General features: G+C 49.4%; 1 protein-coding gene across 2 annotated transcripts in view; it reads left to right on the forward strand.

Annotated features, from left to right (window-relative positions):
- Nucleotides 1-7,329: 7,329 nt before the first annotated feature.
- Nucleotides 7,330-18,997, forward strand: part of LOC123043485 (F-box/LRR-repeat protein 15) — a 31,087-nt gene continuing 19,419 nt past the window's right edge. Inside the window, exons 1-11 of one of the 2 annotated variants that reach the window (XM_044465951.1) lie at nt 7,330-8,141; nt 9,895-10,156; nt 10,251-10,383; nt 11,492-11,591; nt 11,672-11,869; nt 11,954-12,224; nt 12,335-12,433; nt 12,518-12,606; nt 13,052-13,151; nt 13,255-13,425; nt 13,628-13,780. In XM_044465951.1, the coding sequence (XP_044321886.1) occupies nt 7,723-8,141; nt 9,895-10,156; nt 10,251-10,383; nt 11,492-11,591; nt 11,672-11,869; nt 11,954-12,224; nt 12,335-12,433; nt 12,518-12,606; nt 13,052-13,151; nt 13,255-13,425; nt 13,628-13,780 (1,995 nt within the window). In that variant the 5' untranslated portion in view covers nt 7,330-7,722. Of the gene's footprint in view, nt 8,142-9,258; nt 9,285-9,894; nt 10,157-10,250; nt 10,384-11,491; nt 11,592-11,671; nt 11,870-11,953; nt 12,225-12,334; nt 12,434-12,517; nt 12,607-13,051; nt 13,152-13,254; nt 13,426-13,627; nt 13,781-18,997 lie in introns of those variants that run through there. The other variant, XM_044465958.1, reaches the window with a different exon arrangement.

An 18,997-nucleotide genomic window follows, 5' to 3' on the forward strand; every position in this document is an offset into this window, starting at 1 on the left:
TCTTACCTACGCATCAAAACCACAACGATAGTTTGTCAAGTTGGTGCTGTTTTAACCTTCGCAAGGACCGGGCGTAGCCACAGTTGGTTCAACTAAAGTTGGAGAAACTGACACCCGCCAGCCACCTGTGTGCAAAGCACGTCGGTAGAACCAGTCTCGCGTAAGCGTACGCGTAATGTTGGTCCGGGTCGCTTCATCCAACAATACCGCCGAACCAAAGTATGACATGCTGGTAAGCAGTATGACTTATATCGCCCACGACTCACTTGTGTTCTACTCGTGCATATAACATCAACGCATAAAACCTGGCTCTGATGCCACTGTTGGGGAACGTAGTAATTTCAAAAAATTTCCTACGCACACGCAAGATCATGGTGATGCATAGCAACGAGAGGGGAGAGTGTTGTCTACGTACCCTCGTAGACCGTTCGCGGAAGCGTTATATCAACGCGGTTGATGTAGTCGTACGTCTTCACGTCCGACCGATCCAAGTACCGAAAGCACGGCACCTCTGAGTTCTGCACACGTTCGGCTCGGTGACGTCCTCGCCTTCTCGATCCAGCAAGAGGGGCGAAGTAGTAGATGAGTTCCGGCAGCACGACGGCATGGTGACGGTGTTGGTGAAGAACAAACTCCGTAGGGCTTCGCCTAAGCACTACGAAAACTATGACGGAGGATAAACTAGAGGGGACGGGGTTGCCGGCACACGGCTTGGTGTTTCTTGATGTGTCTTTGGTGCTAGCCCTACCCCTCTATTTATATGTTGAGCCCTGGGGTCGAAACTTGGAGTAAAAAGCCTCCTCAAAGTCGGTTTCACCCGAAAGGCAAGAGTCCTTCTCGGACTCCAGGGCTAGACGCCAGGGTTCCTGGCGTCTAGCCTCTGGTCTCCGCGAAACTTCCTTTTGCACTTTCCAAAAGCCTCGTGGGCTTTCCCCTTTGGCCCAGATAAAGTGTTCTCGTGCCCAAACATTTCGGGAATCATCCGGAACCCCTTCCGGTGAATTCCGGAACCCTTCCGGAGATCAAACACTACTATCCCATATATCAAACTTTATCTTCGGACCATTCCGGAGTTCCTCGTCATGTCCGTGATCTCATCCCGGACTCCGAACAACATTCAGTCATCAACATACATAACTCATATAGTACTATATCGTCAACGGATGTTAAGCGTGCGGACCCTACGGGTTCGAGAACTATCTAGACATGACCGAGACACCTCTCTGGTCAATAACAAATAGCGGGACCTGGATGCCCATATTGGCTCCTACATATTCTACGAAGATCTTTATCGGTTAGACTGCATAACAACATACGTTGTTCCCTTTGTCATCAGTATGTTACTTGCCCGAGATTCGATCGTCGGTATCTAAATACCTAGTTCAATCTCGTTACCGGCAAGTCTCTTTACTCGTTCCGTAATACATCATCCCGCAACTAACTCATTAGTTGCAATGCTTGCAAGGCTTATAGTGATGTGCATTACCGAGTGGGCCCAGAGATACCTCTCCGACAATCGGAGTGACAAATCCTAATCTCGAAATACGCCAACCCAACAAGTACCTTTGGAGACACCTGTAGAGCACCTTTATAATCACCCAGTTATGTTGTGACGTTTGGTGGCACACAAAGTGTTCCTCCGGTAAACGGGAGTTGCATAATATCATAGTCATAGGAACATGTACAAGTCATGAAGAAAGCAATAGCAACAAACTAAACGATCAGGTGCTAAGCTAACGGAATGGGTCAAGTCAATCACGTCATTCTCCTAATGATGTGATCCCGTTAATCAAATGACAACTCATGTCTATGGTTAGGAAACATAACCATCTTTGATCAACGAGCTAGTCAAGTAGAGGCATACTAGTGACACTCTGTTTGTCTATGTATTCACACATGTATTATGTTTCCGGTTAATACAATTCTAGCATGAATAATAAACAGTTATCATGATATAAGGAAATAAATAATAACTTTATTATTGCCTCTAGGGCATATTTCCTTCAGTGTTGTGATATCTTCCCGTGAGTCCCTGATCTTGATCGTACACATTTGCGTGTATGATTAGTGTACGATTGAATCAGGGGTGTCACAGTGTGCAGCGCCCCTTATTCGGGCCACGTCGCGTCGAACTTCGAAATCCAGTCGTGCCCGGCGTTGGTTGCGAGCTCTATCATTTCGGTCGAGCCATGCTTGGTATCCGTTTATTCTTTTAGAAGGGTAGTCTCCTGATCCATAAATGGACCTTGATGGACCCGCTCTAACGGCCAGGTCGTGTCGCATATCATATTTATATGCTGATCGTGCCGCCTCCTTGCCTTTATGGCGAGGAGGGCTTGTGGGTATTCGGGCTCTCCAACCGGCTTGTCTCTTCCTCAAGGGGGCGGTCAGGCTAGTCGCCTTGAGTCCATCTAGGCGGTGCGGGCTCGAGGGCCTCGTCGTCGAACTATGGCAGTAGTTTATGCTTGGGGTAGCTCTTTGTTTGTCGCTCATAGTCGTACCCTTCTTCGGCTTATAGGACTTCCGTCCATCTCTTGTTGAGGGTGTCTTGTTTGGCTTTTATCCGTTGCTGCTTCTTATTCAAGCTTTGTGCAATAGCTATTAGCTGTTGTTTGAACCTCCTTTGCCCTATTGGATCTTCTGGGATGATAAAGTCATCAGGTCCTAGGCTGACCTCCTCTTCGGAGAGGGGCATATAATTGTTGTCCTCGGAATCGTTGGGGTCCTTGGGAGTATGCTGACCCTCATGTCCCTCTAAGCCATCCTGTTGGTGTTCGGGGACGAGGGCGCCGAGGTCTTCCGCATTATCCGGGGTGTCATGTTCTACGGTGCCCGTGTTGCTTTCCCTGCCGTGTCGCCCCTTGGAGCATCAATGTTGCCTCCGGCGCTTGGGGGCTCCTCTCCAGGGTTACCATACCTTCTAGGGGCGCCGTCCCCATTGGCGCCATCGCCGTCGTCCTCGGGGGTGTCCACCATGTAGATACTGTAGGTGGATGTGGCCGTCCATCGGCCGGTGATTGGAGGGGTCGTGGCCTCACCCTCGTCGTCCATGTCATCAGCCTCCTTGGAGGCATAGTCCAGCATGTCGGTTAAATCTTCGACCTTGGCCATCAGGTGGGTGGTGGGTGGGATGTAAAATTCCCCGTGGCCTGCCTCAAGGCTCTGTCGAGCGTGAGCCGGGGACAGGTCATCGACAATGGTCATGGTATGGATCCGAGCAAGTGCCTCGTTTAACAGAGCGAGGCTGACCGGATCGGTGGAAGAGATTTCTTCGGAGCTGACCTCCGTGGTGGGGAGGGATGTGGGTTCGGCTAGGGTGAGATCCTGGTCTTCGGACGTTGTTCCTGGGTCGGAGCCCGTCACCGGATCTATAGCGAGTCCGACTGGGGCTGCCTCCCAGTCTTCGCGAGCCAAACTTCCGTTAGGCTCAAAGCCGGATCCTCGTCAAGGCAGGAGGGCCTGGACGGGGTTGATTCCTGGTTTTCGGCCCTAGGGGACGCTTCCGAGCTTGATGCTGATAGCGTGGTAGGGGCCAGTCCGAAGATCAGATCAGGGAAAGCCCCAACAGTTAATGCTTCGGAGGCCATGGTTGTTGCGGGTGGGGCTGAGAAGCTCGTGAAGATCGTGTCGCCTCGAGCATCGGTGATGTACTCGAAGTTGCCAAACATGATCTGCTGCTCAGGGGCGAAATTGTCGACCTGGTTGAGGTGGTCGGTTGCATCGGCATGCAGAACAACGCTGCCAAACGTGAAGAGCTGCCCGGGGTCAAAGATGTCTCCGATGCTAACGCCGTCTTCGATGATCAGGAGAGCCATCGATCCGTTGGCAATCCGACAATGGAACTTTCAATGAAAGCACCAATGCCGGTATCAAAACCGGCGGATCTCGAGTAGGGGGTGCCGAACTGTGGACCTTGGATCGATGGGAACAGTGGACGTGGGACACGATGTTTACCCAGGTTTAGCTCTCTCTAAGAGATAACACCCTACGTTATGCTTGATTTATGTTGCATGTGTATAATGGTGATTGATCCTCTAGCATCTACGGACTAAGCCCCTGATTTATATAGATACCAGAGGTGCTAGGATTTACAGATACTCCCTCCGTCCGGGAAAAGTTGTCATCCACTTAGTTCATTTACAATTTTGCAAAAAAACCTTCTAGCTTCAAATCTGTTCCTAATCAGACCCCGCTGCTTCTTCCTCCTTTCTCCGTCGCCGGCGCGCACCGTGGTCACCCGCGCCACCGTCGGCACCCACCATAGGGCCGAGTGCCTAACGAAGGCCAGGGCCTGCACCACCGCTGTGAACCACCGACGCCCATGCCCACCTGCGCCGCGCCGTCCATCTCCTCCTCCGCGGGACCACCTCGACGGGCGGCGGCTCCAGTGCTGAAGGGCGCTGCTCCGCCGCCATCCTCTCCCGCCGTGATCCCTCCCGCCACCCAGGGTTGCGTCTCTATCCCCTCTCGCCGCCCAGGGTTGCGCTGCTATCCCTCCCGCCGCCTAGGGCCTGCGCCAGTGCCGCACAGGACCTGCGCGCGCCTGGGTCTCGAGCGCCTGGACCTGGAGCTCCAGGCGGGCCTGGAACTCAAGCTCATCCTCAACCTCGAGCTTCTTCTACTGCTAGTCTGCAAGTTGCTGCTCCTCCCCGGCGGGCTTGCCCGTGCTGCAGCCCGGAGCTCCCCTGCATTCATTTTGATTCAGTCAATGTACAACCAGAGTGAATGATCCAGTGACTAAATTCAGTTTAGTTTAGTCAATGTACATTCTTTTGTGTGATCCAGTGACTAAATTCGGTGAATGATCTAAACAAGAGTGATCTGCTGGTACTACTGCATCCACATTGTAACAAATGCTATATGGAATTAGTTGGGAGTGTGCTATCTGTATGTGGTATAAAAAAAGGAAGATCTCTTTCCTGATACATGCATGTAATGGTGGAGTATAATATCTGAAAAACACATGAATCGAACTCTGAAACTGTTACTTTAAGCCATAGTTTGATGTATGGCCTCAAACTGTTGCTGTTAATTTTTCTGCTAAGCCATAGTTTAAATTTTCTGCTCGGCAAACTATTGCTACTTGGAGTAATTGACATGATGAACTTGCTGTCAATAAAAAAGAACTGTTGTGATGTTAGGAAAATTGGCTCCAGTAATAAAAGAATATGATCATGTTCAGTAGTGATCACTGCTTGTCAAGGAGTAGTTTGATGTTGATCATAGTCTTACCTTTCAGTGAGCTCTGTTTTGTTGTTGATTATTTCGATCAGATTTGAACTCAACATGATTACTATCAAATCTGAACTCAAGATTTGGGTTAGGAGTGACACCATAATGTAATTTTGTTTCCAGGCATCAAGCCCTGTAACCACTACTGTGATTTACACCTGACAATTTGAACTGGACATGATTACTATCAAATCTTTCTGAATGTTTATCCTACAGTAAAGTCTACTGAGATTGTCATCAACAATAGTACAAGCATTTTGCAGCAAAGAATTGTCATGTTTGGTCATTGTAATGTTCATTTCATAGCGAATTCAGAAGTTAACAACAATGTTACTGTATTTTATCAAAACTGTACAAATTAATGACACCAAATTCAGAAATTGACAGCAAATGGCACTTTAAGAAATCAACAACAAATTCCACAACATGTGCTGCTGCTACTACCAGAAGTATGCCACCGTGCTACCACAACAACAACATATTCAGTCTATCTGCATTGAACCACGCATGCCAGCCTGCTGCCCTTTTTCTGATGAATCTTCACTTCAGTTCAGGACATGTACAGGAGATGCCGTGCTTGGCGAGCTTGCCGGGGAGCACGAGGCGGACCGCGTTCTGCACGTCGCGGGCGCGTGAGCGTGGCGCGCCCGGCGTACTGCGCCAGCCGCGACACCTCCGTGGCCAGCCTCTTATTGGTCGCGTCGGTGGCCTCGTCCTTGTATGCGTAGGGCTCCTCCCGCGTCTCCTGGCTCTGCAGCGACTCTTGCGTCTTGCTGGCGCCTCTTTTGCGCTGTTGTTGCCCCGTCGGAGGCCAGCGACACCGCCGTGTATCCGGAGGCGCGGAGGGGGCGTTGAAGAGGATCTAGGAAGCAACGGAGGCCGCTAGCAGCAGCGCGCTCAGGTCCGCCCGGCCTCGGCGCCACAGCACGTCGGAGCCGGCAAATCGAGCGCTTTGGAGAGAAGGGGGTCCCTTTCCTCTTGATCTCCCCTCCCCTCCCCCAAGTCGGGATCAGGCAACGAGGACGAAGAAAGGCGGCAATATGAAGGGGAGAAGGCAGCCGGCGCGCGGCGAGGCGACGGAGCAGGCGGCCGGGGGAGAGGATGTCGCCGTCGCCGTCGCAAAATCGAGGAGGAGAGGATGGGGGGACGCGGTGCGGGCTGTGTCGTTTGTCGGATTAAAGCAAGGTTTTTTTTCGTAAATTGTCATCGGAGACAACTTTTATCGGACTGAGGGAGTAGTTGGTTACACAAATAAAACATCGAATTTTTCATCTCGCCTTGAGGTGTGCTCAAATGCACAAAAAGGTCTTCGGTCCGAATAAAATGCGGCCCACCAAGGCCGGCCTCCGGAGAAACCTCTAATTCAGGACTCCCTCATCAAGCGCGAGATCAAAATGAGTTGGTCACAAACGTGACGGGAGCACAACATCTCTTGCTTGCAGTGACAGGAGATCCATGTCCCACCTGCAAAAATGGGGGGGAGATCCATGTCCCACAAGGCAGAGCGATGGCATCCACTCGTCTTCACAACTCCGGCCCTGTTTGGATACTCTAACTCAGTTAGAGGTTAGAGTTAGATTCTAACCTTGAACTAACCCTAAACTAACTCTAACCAAGGAGCTATTTGGATGGTAGGGTTAAATTGACAATAAATATTCTTTCTCAATCATTTGACTACTTTGGACCATGTTTGAATGGGAGGGATAACTTTTTTTACTATTTTTTCTAGTGGGCCTAGGAGAACTAACCCAAATAAGCTCCTCTAGTGTGGGCTAGTTTTTTGGGGTGGGTTAAATCCAACTTACCCAAACTAACCTACCATATTTGAATACTTTTGGGTTATTTGAGTCCCAACTAACTAAAACTAACTCTAGCTTAGAGATCCAAACAGGCCTCCGAACTATCTGCCCATCGGTCATGGTGAGCGACCCCAGAAGCATCGCGTAGAACGAGATGCGTTCCGCAAATGCAAGGCCCACACAGGAGCAAAGCCCAGTAAAAACTTGACTGGCAACAGGGCCCGTGCCCCCATGCGCCACCTGTCAGAGGCAATATCGAGCAGATTGGCCGCAACCTACAACTCCCACGGCCCAAGAAGTCTCTCTCTCTCTCCCCCCTCTCACCCTCGCCTCCGCTCCCCCATTTCCGAAGTACTCGCGAGCCAGCGGCCTCCAGCTCACCACCGTTTCCGCCGCGCGCAGATCCGCCCAATCCGTGCAGCCTCAGGCCACCGCTCTGGTACGGACGCCGCTTACCCTTGCTCCTTACCTTGCTGGCGTGTCCCTCCTGGATCGAGCGTCAGCCGCCGCCCTCCAGCATCCCTAATCCGGTTCGACCAAATTCGTTGTAATTTGGCGAGGCGTCGGCCCCAATCGTTGGAGTTTGCTCGTGGTTCGTGGCGGGCTGGTGTCTGGGTTGCCGGAGGTTGGCCGAGGATGCTGGCGGAGGGGGTAGTTCTAGGGTTAGGATTTGGTGCGGTGGTGTGAGGCGATGGCGGACGGCGGAAAGATGAAGGGCGTGGAGGGAAGCGGCGAGGGTACCGGGCATGGTGAAGATATGGATGAGGAGGCGCGGGAGGAGCTGGAGCTCGCACTGTCTCTGGGGCGCCAGGGTTGGCATCTGCCGCCAGTGCCGGTGCCGCCGCCGGCACCCGCCTTGAGATGGTCGATGGTCTTCCCGGCATGGGACCCTGACGCTGCTGGGAGTTCTCGTGCTGCTGAGAGCGTTTGGGATTCACCTCCTGTCCCGCCACTCAGGTTCCGTGACATGTGGCGAGGTGGTGGCGCAAACACTGATGCAGGAGGCGCTGGTGAGGCTGAGGAGCACAACAATGTCGAGGAAGAGGAGGGGAGTGAGGATGGAGATCGGGACCTGCAGAATAAACGTCCTAAAGTGGGTGCTTTCGGCGAGTAAGTTCCTCAAAGACTGCTACTCTTTCTATTGCATTGCAGCCTTGCAGCTGTGTGGATTGTTAACAAATTTGTTTGGTGGATTTTTTGTTGCTACTAATTCTGTTTGCAGGCAAGGATTGTCACTTGATGTCATTTTCATGTAGTTTGGTTTAGCATAGCCACCCTGGAAAATCAGGGAGTGTGGTAGAGAGAATGTAATATTTTGTACTTGTCACTAGAAATGCTGAGATGGGTAACAAATATCTTTGCTTGCAGCGGAAAGAGTGTCCCCCTATGGTTTTCTTGGCACATATATCCTTCTGTAGAGCTAACACTATTTAATTTACTGCGTTGAAGGGACTATCTCTGAGAAACTCTAGAATTAATCTTGCATACGGCAACTTGTATTAACCACGTAACACGCTTCTTCCATAATTCATTTTTTCCTAATTATGTTTCATCCAGTAGTTACTTGCCTCTATGCTAGCCCATTTCTTTGCGTGCTGCGTCCTTGCAAGATCTTTTGTATTCTCTCTGACTACGCACAGTACTAGGGCAGATCAAGTTGATGAACCTAAATAAAATATGAAATATTTTCTTGATATTTCAAGTACATTTTCTTATTTATACATGTATTGTTTAGGTTTATTCCCGAGGAGGAAGAAAACTATAAAAAAATATGGAGTTCCAAGCACAATTTTTTATCTTACATTCGACCTTTATTTGTAGGTTTTCTAGCACTGCATAAATGAAAAATAAGAAATATTTTTTTTCGGCAATGACATTTTCTTTAACCATAGGAAACACCAATTTCTTTTTATGTGGTAATTGAAAATTGGGATTAATTAAGAGACAGTAATTATAATAAGAAGGCAATAAGTATAGGAGTGATGGAGTGGGGGGGGGGGTGAGTCTAATCACACTGGATGGAGAAATATGGAATTGAGCCAAAGATTTTGGATGACTCAGATTGAAAGTATCCCATCCACTTGTGCTTTATAGTGCTTTATATTTATATTCTAATTCGAATGATATGATACGGTGTGGTATTGAAAATTGGGATCAATTAAAAGACATCAATTATAATAATGCGACAGTAAGTATAGGAGTGATTGGAGCGGGGAGTCCTAATCACACTTGATGGGCAAATATGGAATTAAGGTAAAGATTTTGGACGACTCAGATTGAAAGTATATCCACTCATGTTTTATAGTTCGTATGATATGATGTATAGGTTTTGCAATTTGTAATGCATATTTTTTCTGATATCTTGATTATTCCAAATAGTATCCCCTACATGTTTCACATAGTGTTGTGGTTTAGGGTTTCCTTCTCTAAGACATTAGACTAACAAGGAAAATGACCACCTTAGATTCTCCTGAGTGTTGATGATATCATATTTGAAGATAATGGACTGCATCAGTTGATTATTTTTGCTTTAGGCTGCCTTTTACTGCTGCTGTGATGGTTATAGGTGTATTAATGTGTTTACTGCTTGTGTTTAACTAGAAATTTTGATTGAATAGTTAGTTATTTCGCTTCATTTCTATCTGCTGGATTGCATTCGATGCACACCAGATGGGTGTCATCATACAGCTATTTTGTGAACACCTTTTAATTCTGTCTTACAGGGATCCCTGGAAAGTTGCTTAGATTGTTGTTGGAGTCTAGTGGGCTTACCAAAAAATTGTTCAACCTGTTAATCAGTTATGCAGATTTATTAATTATGGTTCTCTTGATTAGTAATCCTTGTGCACTTATATTTTTTCAGAGAAAGCTCTGGTGTTAATGCATCCTTCTTTGGATATGAAGCACCACATTTGCATGCTTTTGCTGAACATGACCATTTGAAGCTGTCACATGCTCCAGAAAATGAATTGGATTTTGGTTTGTCGCTTATCTCAAATGATGGTGGGAATGATATTCCAAGGGAGACCAACAGTCATGGTGTCTGTGATGTAGAAAGATCAGGTGGAACAAATGCAGAAGATCTTGAAATAAGAATGGACCTATCTGATGATCTCTTGCACCTGGTGTGCCTCTATGTTTCTTTAATTGTTCTCTGTATCCACATATTGCGACCGCTTCATTCAACTTTGACGTAGTTTTTTGAATGTGCCATTACAGATATTCTCCTTCTTATGCCAGAAGGATTTATGTAGAGCAGGGGCTACCTGCAAACAGTGGCAGTCTGCTAGTATGCATGAGGATTTCTGGAAATATTTGAAGTTTGAGAACACCAGAATATCTCTGCAGAACTGTATGCTATTTGCTTTGCTCTGTCGTTTTCATTTATTTATTGAATGCATGCGGCCTGAATACAATTGACATGTGCATGCTCTATGTAATAACTTCTGTTTCAAATACATTTGAATAATGCGTGCATTGAGACATCCATATATCTGTGAAGTAAGGAGGTGGTAATATGTAATCCATGATAGTGATGACTTACTTATCTACTGCCATTGCAATGAGCCATTAGTGGCATGCAAGGAAAGGCAATGATAACAATTGTCCAATTATTTAGGGTTTTCGGTTTAGTTGCATTGCCTGGCCTTTAACCTAATTAATAATGCCCCCGCAAAAAAAACCTAATTAATAATGGCAAGATCGAATTGCGTCCCACAAGATTTTTTCAGATTAGATTGCATTCTGTCGTTTAGCTGAGGTTGTTAGGACCTACCTCTATATAAGTTGAGGCAACCCATTGACATTAATTTATATAGATGAAACAAATAATCTGCAGCAACTGTAATCACTCCTAATTTCGTCTTCAATGGTGAAGTCACATTATCACTCTCTTTCAGCCTTCGGACGAGTGTTGAGAGGTCCTGATTGGATGTATAGTTGTGCACCAGTGTCATGGTTTAGCTAAGAATTGACTGTCTGAGTATCATTCTCATTATTTTCCTTTATTATATTCTGACCTCTGTTCGATTGTATGAATCAATGAATGTAGCTTCATTCATTGATATTATTGCAAGTATGTATATATTGCAAAGAATTTTCCTGTCTAGGGGATGGGGTGGGGGTGGAGGGAGGCGAAATAACATGAAGTTTCAAACAAATAATCAAGAGAACAAACATGGTTTTGACTCCTGGGAGCACATGTTTGTTTGAAATTATTTGCAAATTTATTGGATAGAAGTCTGTTGTTTCTTGTTTGAAACTTGTTACTATAATTTTATATATTACCATAAATGCATAGTTGCTCTACTAAGCCGTTCAGCTAAACTGCCCATCCTTCTCATTGTGAAAGCTACAGGTTGCAACTAGCAGTTTAAAAATGTTCATTTAAGATGTTCTTTGTGATCCCACTGAATTACCTTGTGTTGCTTACCCGGTTTATCATTATGTTGCTTTTGCAGTTGTTAATATTTGCCACCGTTATCAGAATGTGACAAATCTCAATTTGTTTGGTGTCTTAAGTGCAGAAAGCCTAGTGATTGAAGCAATAACATTCTTAAGGTTTTTCACCAGTCATTTTCTTTCTTCGCTGCTGTAATGATCTTCCCCCTTCTCTCTTTTTCTAATTGGGTGGTTTTCAGGCATCTTAAGACCTTGATAATGGGCAAGGGACAACTGGGAGAAACATTTTTTCAGGCTTTGGCTGAATGCCCATTGTTAAATACTTTAACAGTCAGTGATGCATCCCTTGGTAGTGGCATTCAAGAGGTAACTGTTAATCATGATGGATTGCGTGAACTTCAAATTGTGAAGTGTCGTGCACTCAGAGTATCTATCAGGTAATAGCTATTTGTGCAGTTAGTTCTCCTGTGTAATTAGGTTTGCATGTTTTCTTAACTAATGTATGCTCTTTTATCATCCAGATGCCACCAACTTCGAATACTGTCTCTGAGGAGAACTGGCATGGCTCATGTATCACTCAATTGTCCTCAGTTGCTTGAATTGGATTTTCAGTCCTGCCATAAGCTTTCTGACACTGCAATTCGTCAAGCAGCGACAGCCTGTCCACTATTAGCGTCAGTAGATATGTCATCCTGCTCGTGTGTTACTGATGAGACATTGCGTGAGATAGCTAATGCATGTCAAAATCTTTCTGTTCTTGATGCATCTAACTGCCCCAACATTTCTTTCGAGGTTTGCTACCCTATGACTTTGATTTATGCCTGTTAGATCATCCTTACCACTATTTACTGCATATATCATACATGTCTGACACATGTTCTCTTTGTTTGTTTCCATTAAAGTCGGTAAAGCTTCCAATGTTGGTAGACTTGAGACTATCAAGTTGTGAGGGAATCACATCTGCTTCAATGGGTGCAGTATGTTTTAGTCGTATACTTGAGGTAGTGATTCAGTCTCCCTTTGGTTATTGCTATGTGTATGATTTTTCTTGATATCTAATGGGATTTTTCCCCCAATCATTCCAGGCGTTGCAACTTGATAATTGTAGCCTGTTGACATCTGTGTCTTTGGATCTGCCACATCTCAAGAATATTAGTCTTGTACACCTCCGCAAGTGAGTGGGATGGCTTTTCATTATACTAGATGATACCCCGCGCATTGCTGCGGGAATTGGTCGCAATACATTTTAGTAAGATTTGGTTGTCTGGAATTTGGATTTGAAAATGAAAATTGAAAATACATATGATTTTTTGTATTTTGATATACAGAATATAAGTAGCATTTTTCATGCGTCTTGAAGAAATAGAAGTAGTGGAATTAATGAGGTGACATGTGTGCATGTTGAGCGAGAATACAATAGCATTTCCCATGCATGTTGGGAGAAATATAAGTAGTGGGGTGATGAGGTGCCATGTGCGGTGAGGTGGCATGTGTGCATGTTGATAGAAATTTAAGTAGTAGGGTTCAATTATTTAGGTATATAGGATTTGTTCGTTGTCAATGTTTTCTTACAGTTTTTCTCCCTGTTCAATATATGATTGTATTACCTGCCATGTTAGGTTTGCTGATTTAAATCTGCGAAGCCCTGTGCTTTCTTACATAAAAGTTTCCAGATGCTCAGCACTTCGTTGTGTTACCATAACATCAAATGCTCTTAAGGTTAGTTCATTTTTTGCATGCGTTGCAATTTTATGATTATGTTTACTAATTTAAATGAATGTTTTTTTAAATTACGGAGTGCTGAATTTGTGACTATCTGCAGAAACTGGTGCTTCAAAAACAAGAGAGCCTATGTAATTTATCATTGCAATGCCACAATTTAATTGATGTTGATCTTAGTGATTGCGAGTCATTGACAAATGAGATCTGCAAAGTTTTCAGTGACGGAGGGGGTTGCCCCATGCTCAGGTCATTAATTCTTGATAATTGTGAGGTATGATGTATGCACAGGCAACTTACGTTCTGGCCATTTATAAATCAACACATGGAACATCACCACCTCTCTGCTAGAATAATTTCTTAATTAAGTAAATGTAGCGTTTTAATAGATACGATGTGACATTATTCCATTCCATCAAGTAGTGTCATTTGCTGGCAGCCTGTATATTCTTGTTGATAAATTTTCCTCATCTCAGAGTTTGAGTGTCGTGGAACTGAATAATAGTTCTTTGGTTAATCTCTCACTTGCTGGTTGCCGTTCCATGACATTCCTGAAACTTGCATGCCCAAAGCTTCAAGTGGTGATTCTTGATGGTTGTGATCATCTTGAAAGAGCATCATTTTGCCCGGTGAGTTTTTTGTTCGTTCTGCTTTTGAGATGTAGGACAGTTTTTTGGAGCTATGCCTGAATTGTTTTGCTGGTATGAACTACTCTTATTGTGTATGATACTAGCTAAAACCTTTGTAATTAGTAAACATAATCATAAAACTGCAACACATGCTTTTATTCACCCCCACCCCCCTCCCCCCCTTCCAAAAAAGAGCTAGTAGTTGCACTGATATGGGGATTAGACATGGGGATGTGGGATACAACATCATAAAAAGATCCGGTCACAAGGAAAGTTTGTAGTAAAAAATTCCAGAAACAACCTTATGGGACACAAGAAGCATAAATAATTAATTGAGTATGCAGCATGTATACAACAACAACAACAACAACAACAACAACAACAAAGCCTTTAGTCCCAAACGAGTTGGGGTAGGCTAGAGCTGAAACCCATCTCGCAACCAACTCATGGTTCTGGCGCATGGATGGGCTTCTAGTCATCCCTTTCCATGGCTAGTTCTTTGGTGATATTCTAGTCCTTTAGATCTCTCTTTACTGACTCCTCACATGTCAAGTTTGTGATGGATAAGTCTGTGTACTAGGGTCCTTGTGGGGCTGCAACACATGGTCCTTGTGGCAGTTAGGAGGATAAAGTCCTGGACCATCAAGGACTGGCTGTTAGGATAGAGTTCTGTTCTTGACCATCAAGGACTGTCAGTTAGCATCTTAGACTAGCATCTTAGACTAGCATCTTAGACTGGCATCTTAGCAGCATCTTAGCATATGCCTTGGCTGGCTAGCAGCCTATAAATATGTATCCCCAACCCCTCAGGTTGGCATGGCATTGTGTGAGAAATAAACCAACGAAAATTGTCTCAACTCTCCTAGTGGAACTATCAATGCTCAGGCTGAAAGGTCTAACAAGTGGTATCAGAGCCTCGTTAACCTGCACCCTGAGCATTTTCTGTGAGCAGCCCAAGTCGGTAGCAGCAGCTGCTCCGTCTGCCTCTGGTTACCTTCCTCCCTCCGGACTGTCGAGCAGCAGCTCGTCTTCCTCAGCCTCCTCTTCACGCAACAGCCCCCCTGCAGCGAGCCATGTCTGCAGGTCGCTCTCAGCACACGGCTACCTCGAGCATGCGGCGCCGGCAAGAGGCCGAGCGCGCCGTGGCAGAGGAGCGTGAGCGAGCGGCTGTAGCAGCGGCTGCTGCGGCGGCAAGAGTGTCGAGGCTGGCTGCAGCGGAGCTGGCAGCAGCCAGAGCGGAGGTAGAAGCAGCCAGGGCGGAGGTAGAAGCAGCAGCAGCAGCAGAAGCAGCCCGTGAGGCTACGACGGATGCCAAGGCACTCCGCGGCAGCCCCGGCAGCTCCAGCAGCTCCGCGCCTGCGGACGACGGCGCCGACGCAGATCGCGCCTAAGTGGCGCAGGAGCGGACGGCGCAGTGGGCAGCCGAGCACGCCCGCGCTCCAGGTGGAGGCGCGCACCGCGACGGCGGCTGCAACGACCAGGACCGCGGCCTCTACGAGGTCCGGACTGTGGTCAGGGATGTTGGTGCCAGTGTTGGGTGGCCTACCCTCACTAAAACCAACTACGTCGAGTGGGCCGGGATCATGAAGGTCAGGCTTCAGGTGCGGCACATGTGGGAGGCAGTCCAGGACAGCAACGTCGACCACCTAGAGGATCGACGGGCACTGGACACCCTCATCGCCGCAGTCCCGCCCGAGATGCAGTTCTCGCTTTCCAACAAGCGGACTGCCAAGGAGGCTTGGGACGCCATCGTCGCAGCACGCATCGGCAGCGACCGTGCTCGCAAGTCCACCCTGCAGGCACTTCGTAAGGAGTGGGAGAACCTGGGCTTCAAGCCAGGTGAGGACGTTGATGACTTTGCTCTCCGTCTCAACACTCTGCTGCAGAAGATGGTGAAGTTTGGTGATGCCACCTACACCGAGGAGAGAGCTGTCGAGAAGCTTTTTTGGTGCATTCCCGAGAAGTACAAGCAGATGGCTCGCTCGATCAAGTCGTTGCTGGACCTCTCCACGATGACGATCGAGGAGGCGATAGGTCGACTCAAGGTCGTCGACACCGACGAGCCACAGCCTCCCTCGGGGCCCGTCACCACCGGAGGGAAGCTGCTCCTAACTCGGGAGCAGTGGGATCCCAGCCTTGGTGACAGGAAGAAGGGGGAGCCTTCCTCCTCGACGGGCGGCCGCAAGCGTGGCAAGCAGCGTAAGGCGCGAAGAGGCCCCCCGGGCAGGGCACAAGGACGTGCCGAAGGTGACGCCCGCGGAGGCGCCAAGGACGGCGCCGCTGGCAAGCCCAAGCCGGCACAAGACAACAGTTGCCACAACTGTGGCCGGTTTGGCCATTGGGCAAATGAGTGTCGGCAACCACGACAAGGCCAGGCTCACGTCGCACAGGCGAAGGAGGAGGAGACGGCTCTGTTCATGGCGCATGCAAGCATTGAGCTACCCTCGGCGACTCCAGTCGCAAAGGCTTTCATCCACCTCGATGAGCCAAAAGCACACGCTCTTCTCGGCGATGGCTTCGGGAAGGACAAGGCTACGGGGTGGTGCCTCGACACCGGCGCCACCCACCACATGACCGGTCGAAGGGAATTCTTCGCCGAGCTCGACTCCGATGCGCGAGGCTCCGCCAAGTTCGGGGATGCCTCCGCTGTGGAGATAAAGGGCGTCGGCTCCGTCATCTTCACCACCAAGATGGGAGAGCACCGGCTGCTCACCGGTGTCTACTACATCCCCGCGCTAAGGAATTCCATCATCAGCTTGGGACAACTGGATGAGAACGGCTCACGCGTGCTGATTGAGCATGGGGTCCTACGCATCTGGGATCGCCAGCGTCGCCTTCTCGCCAAGGTGCCCAGAGGTGAAAATCGACTCTACGTCCTTGATGTGCAGGTGGCACAACCGGTCTGTCTCGCTGTCCGTCGAGACGACGAGGCGTGGCAGTGGCATGAGCGTTTTGGGCACCTTCACTTTGAGGCCCTGAAGCGTCTAAGTGCCAAGGAGATGGTGCGAGGCCTGCCATGCCTCGACCATGTGGAGCAGTTCTGCGACATCTGCGTACTGACAAAGCAGAGACGACTCCCCTTTCCCCAACAGGCGAGTTTTCGGGCTAAGGAGAAGCTGGAGCTCGTGCACGGAGACCTGTGCGGCCCGGTGACGCCAGCCACACCAGGAGGTCGACGCTACTTCCTGCTGCTCGTCGACGATCTCTCCCGCTACATGTGGGTGATGATCCTCGTCAGTAAGGGAGAAGCGGCGGACGCCATCAGGCGCGCGCAGGTTGGTGTGGAGGCGGAGAGCGGCCGCAAATTGCGCGTGTTGCGCACTGACAACGGCGGCGAGTTCACGACGGCTAAATTCGCGTCGTACTGCGCCGATGAGGGCATCCAGCGCCACTACTCCGCGCCGTACAACCCGCAGCAAAACGGCGTCGTCGAGCGGCGCAACCAGACGGTTGTGGGGATGGCTCGGGCTCTCCTCAAGCAGAGAGGGATGCCGGCTGTCTTCTGGGGAGAGGCGGTGCTAACGGCCGTCTACATCCTCAACCGCTCTCCTACTAAGGCACTCGACGGCAGAACTCCGTACGAGGCTTGGCATGGGCGGAAGCCGGCGGTCTCTCATTTGCGGGTCTTTGGCTGCCTTGCGTTCGCCAAGGAGCTCGGCCACATCGGCAAGCTCGACGACAGGAGCACTCCGGGAGTCTTCATCGGCTACGCGGAGGGCTCAAAGGCCTACCGCATCCTCGACCCAAAGACACAACGTGTGCGCACAGCGCGAGACGTCGTGTTCAACGAAGGGCGAGGGTGGCAATGGGACAAGGCGGTGGACGACGGCTCGACGCCGACGTATGACGACTTCATTGTTGAGTACGCTCACTTCAAGGAAGCTGGAGGAGCAAGCAGCTCCTCTTCACCGGGCACGTCTACCCCGGCCCCCAAAACTACATCGACTCCGGCGCCTGCTACACCGACGACACCACAACCGGCGACGCCGCATACTCCAGCCCCGGCGGTCGCCACTCCGGGCTCGTCTTCATCAGCACCAGCTCACGCAGAGCACAATCCGATGAAGTTCGCTTCCCCGCTCACTCACGACGAGGAGCGGGTCGACGCATGGTATGGAGGCGAACCGCTGCGGTACCGTACGATGGATAATGTGCTCGGCGACCAACCGGTGCCAGGACTGGTGCCACGTGGCCTGGAGGCGCAGCTACAGCTCGTGTGTGAAGACGGCGAACCACGGTCCTTTGCAGAGGCCGAGAGAGACGCGGCATGGCGCGCCGCGATGAAGTTGGAGATGGATGCGGTCGAGCAAAACCGCACCTGGGAGCTTGCTGATCTCCCTCGAGGTCACCGCGCAATCACCTTTAAGTGGGTGTTCAAGCTGAAGAGGGATGGAGCCGGCGCCATCATCAAGCACAAGGCTCGTTTGGTAGCCCGAGGCTTCTTGCAGCAGGAAGGAGTCGACTTCGACGACGCTTTCGCTCCCGTGGCACGGATGGAGTCCGTGCGACTTCTCCTTGCGCTGGCTGCCCAGGAGGGCTGGCGTGTCCACCACATGGACGTTAAGTCGGCATTCCTCAACGGCGACTTGAAGGAGGAAGTCTACGTGCATCAGCCACCGGGGTTTACGATTCCCGGCCAGGAGGGCAAGGTGCTTCGTCTGCGCAAGGCTCTCTATGGCCTGCGGCAGGCACCCAGGGCGTGGAACGCCAAGCTGGACTCCACGCTGAAGAAGATGGGTTTCGAGCAGAGCCCGCATGAGGCTGCCGTCTACCGACGGGGGAGTAGAGGAAATGCCCTGCTGGTGGGCATCTACGTTGACGACCTGGTGATCACCGGCACCAAAGATGCAGAGGTGGCGGTGTTCAAGGAAGACATGAAGGCCACGTTCCAGATGAGTGACCTGGGGCTCCTCTCCTTCTATCTAGGGATTGAGGTGCACCAGGACCACTCCGGGATCGCGCTTCGACAGTCCGCCTACGCCAAGCGCATCGTTGAGCTAGCTGGGCTCACCGACTGCCATCCAGCTCTCACTCCGATGGAGGAGAGGCTGAAACTAAGTCGCGGCAGCACGACGGAGGAAGTGGATGCTACGCAGTATCGACGCCTTGTGGGGAGCCTTCGCTACCTCACTCACACACGGCCGGACTTGGCATTCTCCGTCGGCTATGTCAGTCGGTTCATGGAGCGACCAACGTCGGAACACCAGCAGGCAGTGA

Source organism: Triticum aestivum, chromosome 1A, assembly GCF_018294505.1.
Source record: "Triticum aestivum cultivar Chinese Spring chromosome 1A, IWGSC CS RefSeq v2.1, whole genome shotgun sequence".
Lineage (NCBI taxonomy): Eukaryota > Viridiplantae > Streptophyta > Magnoliopsida > Poales > Poaceae > Triticum > Triticum aestivum.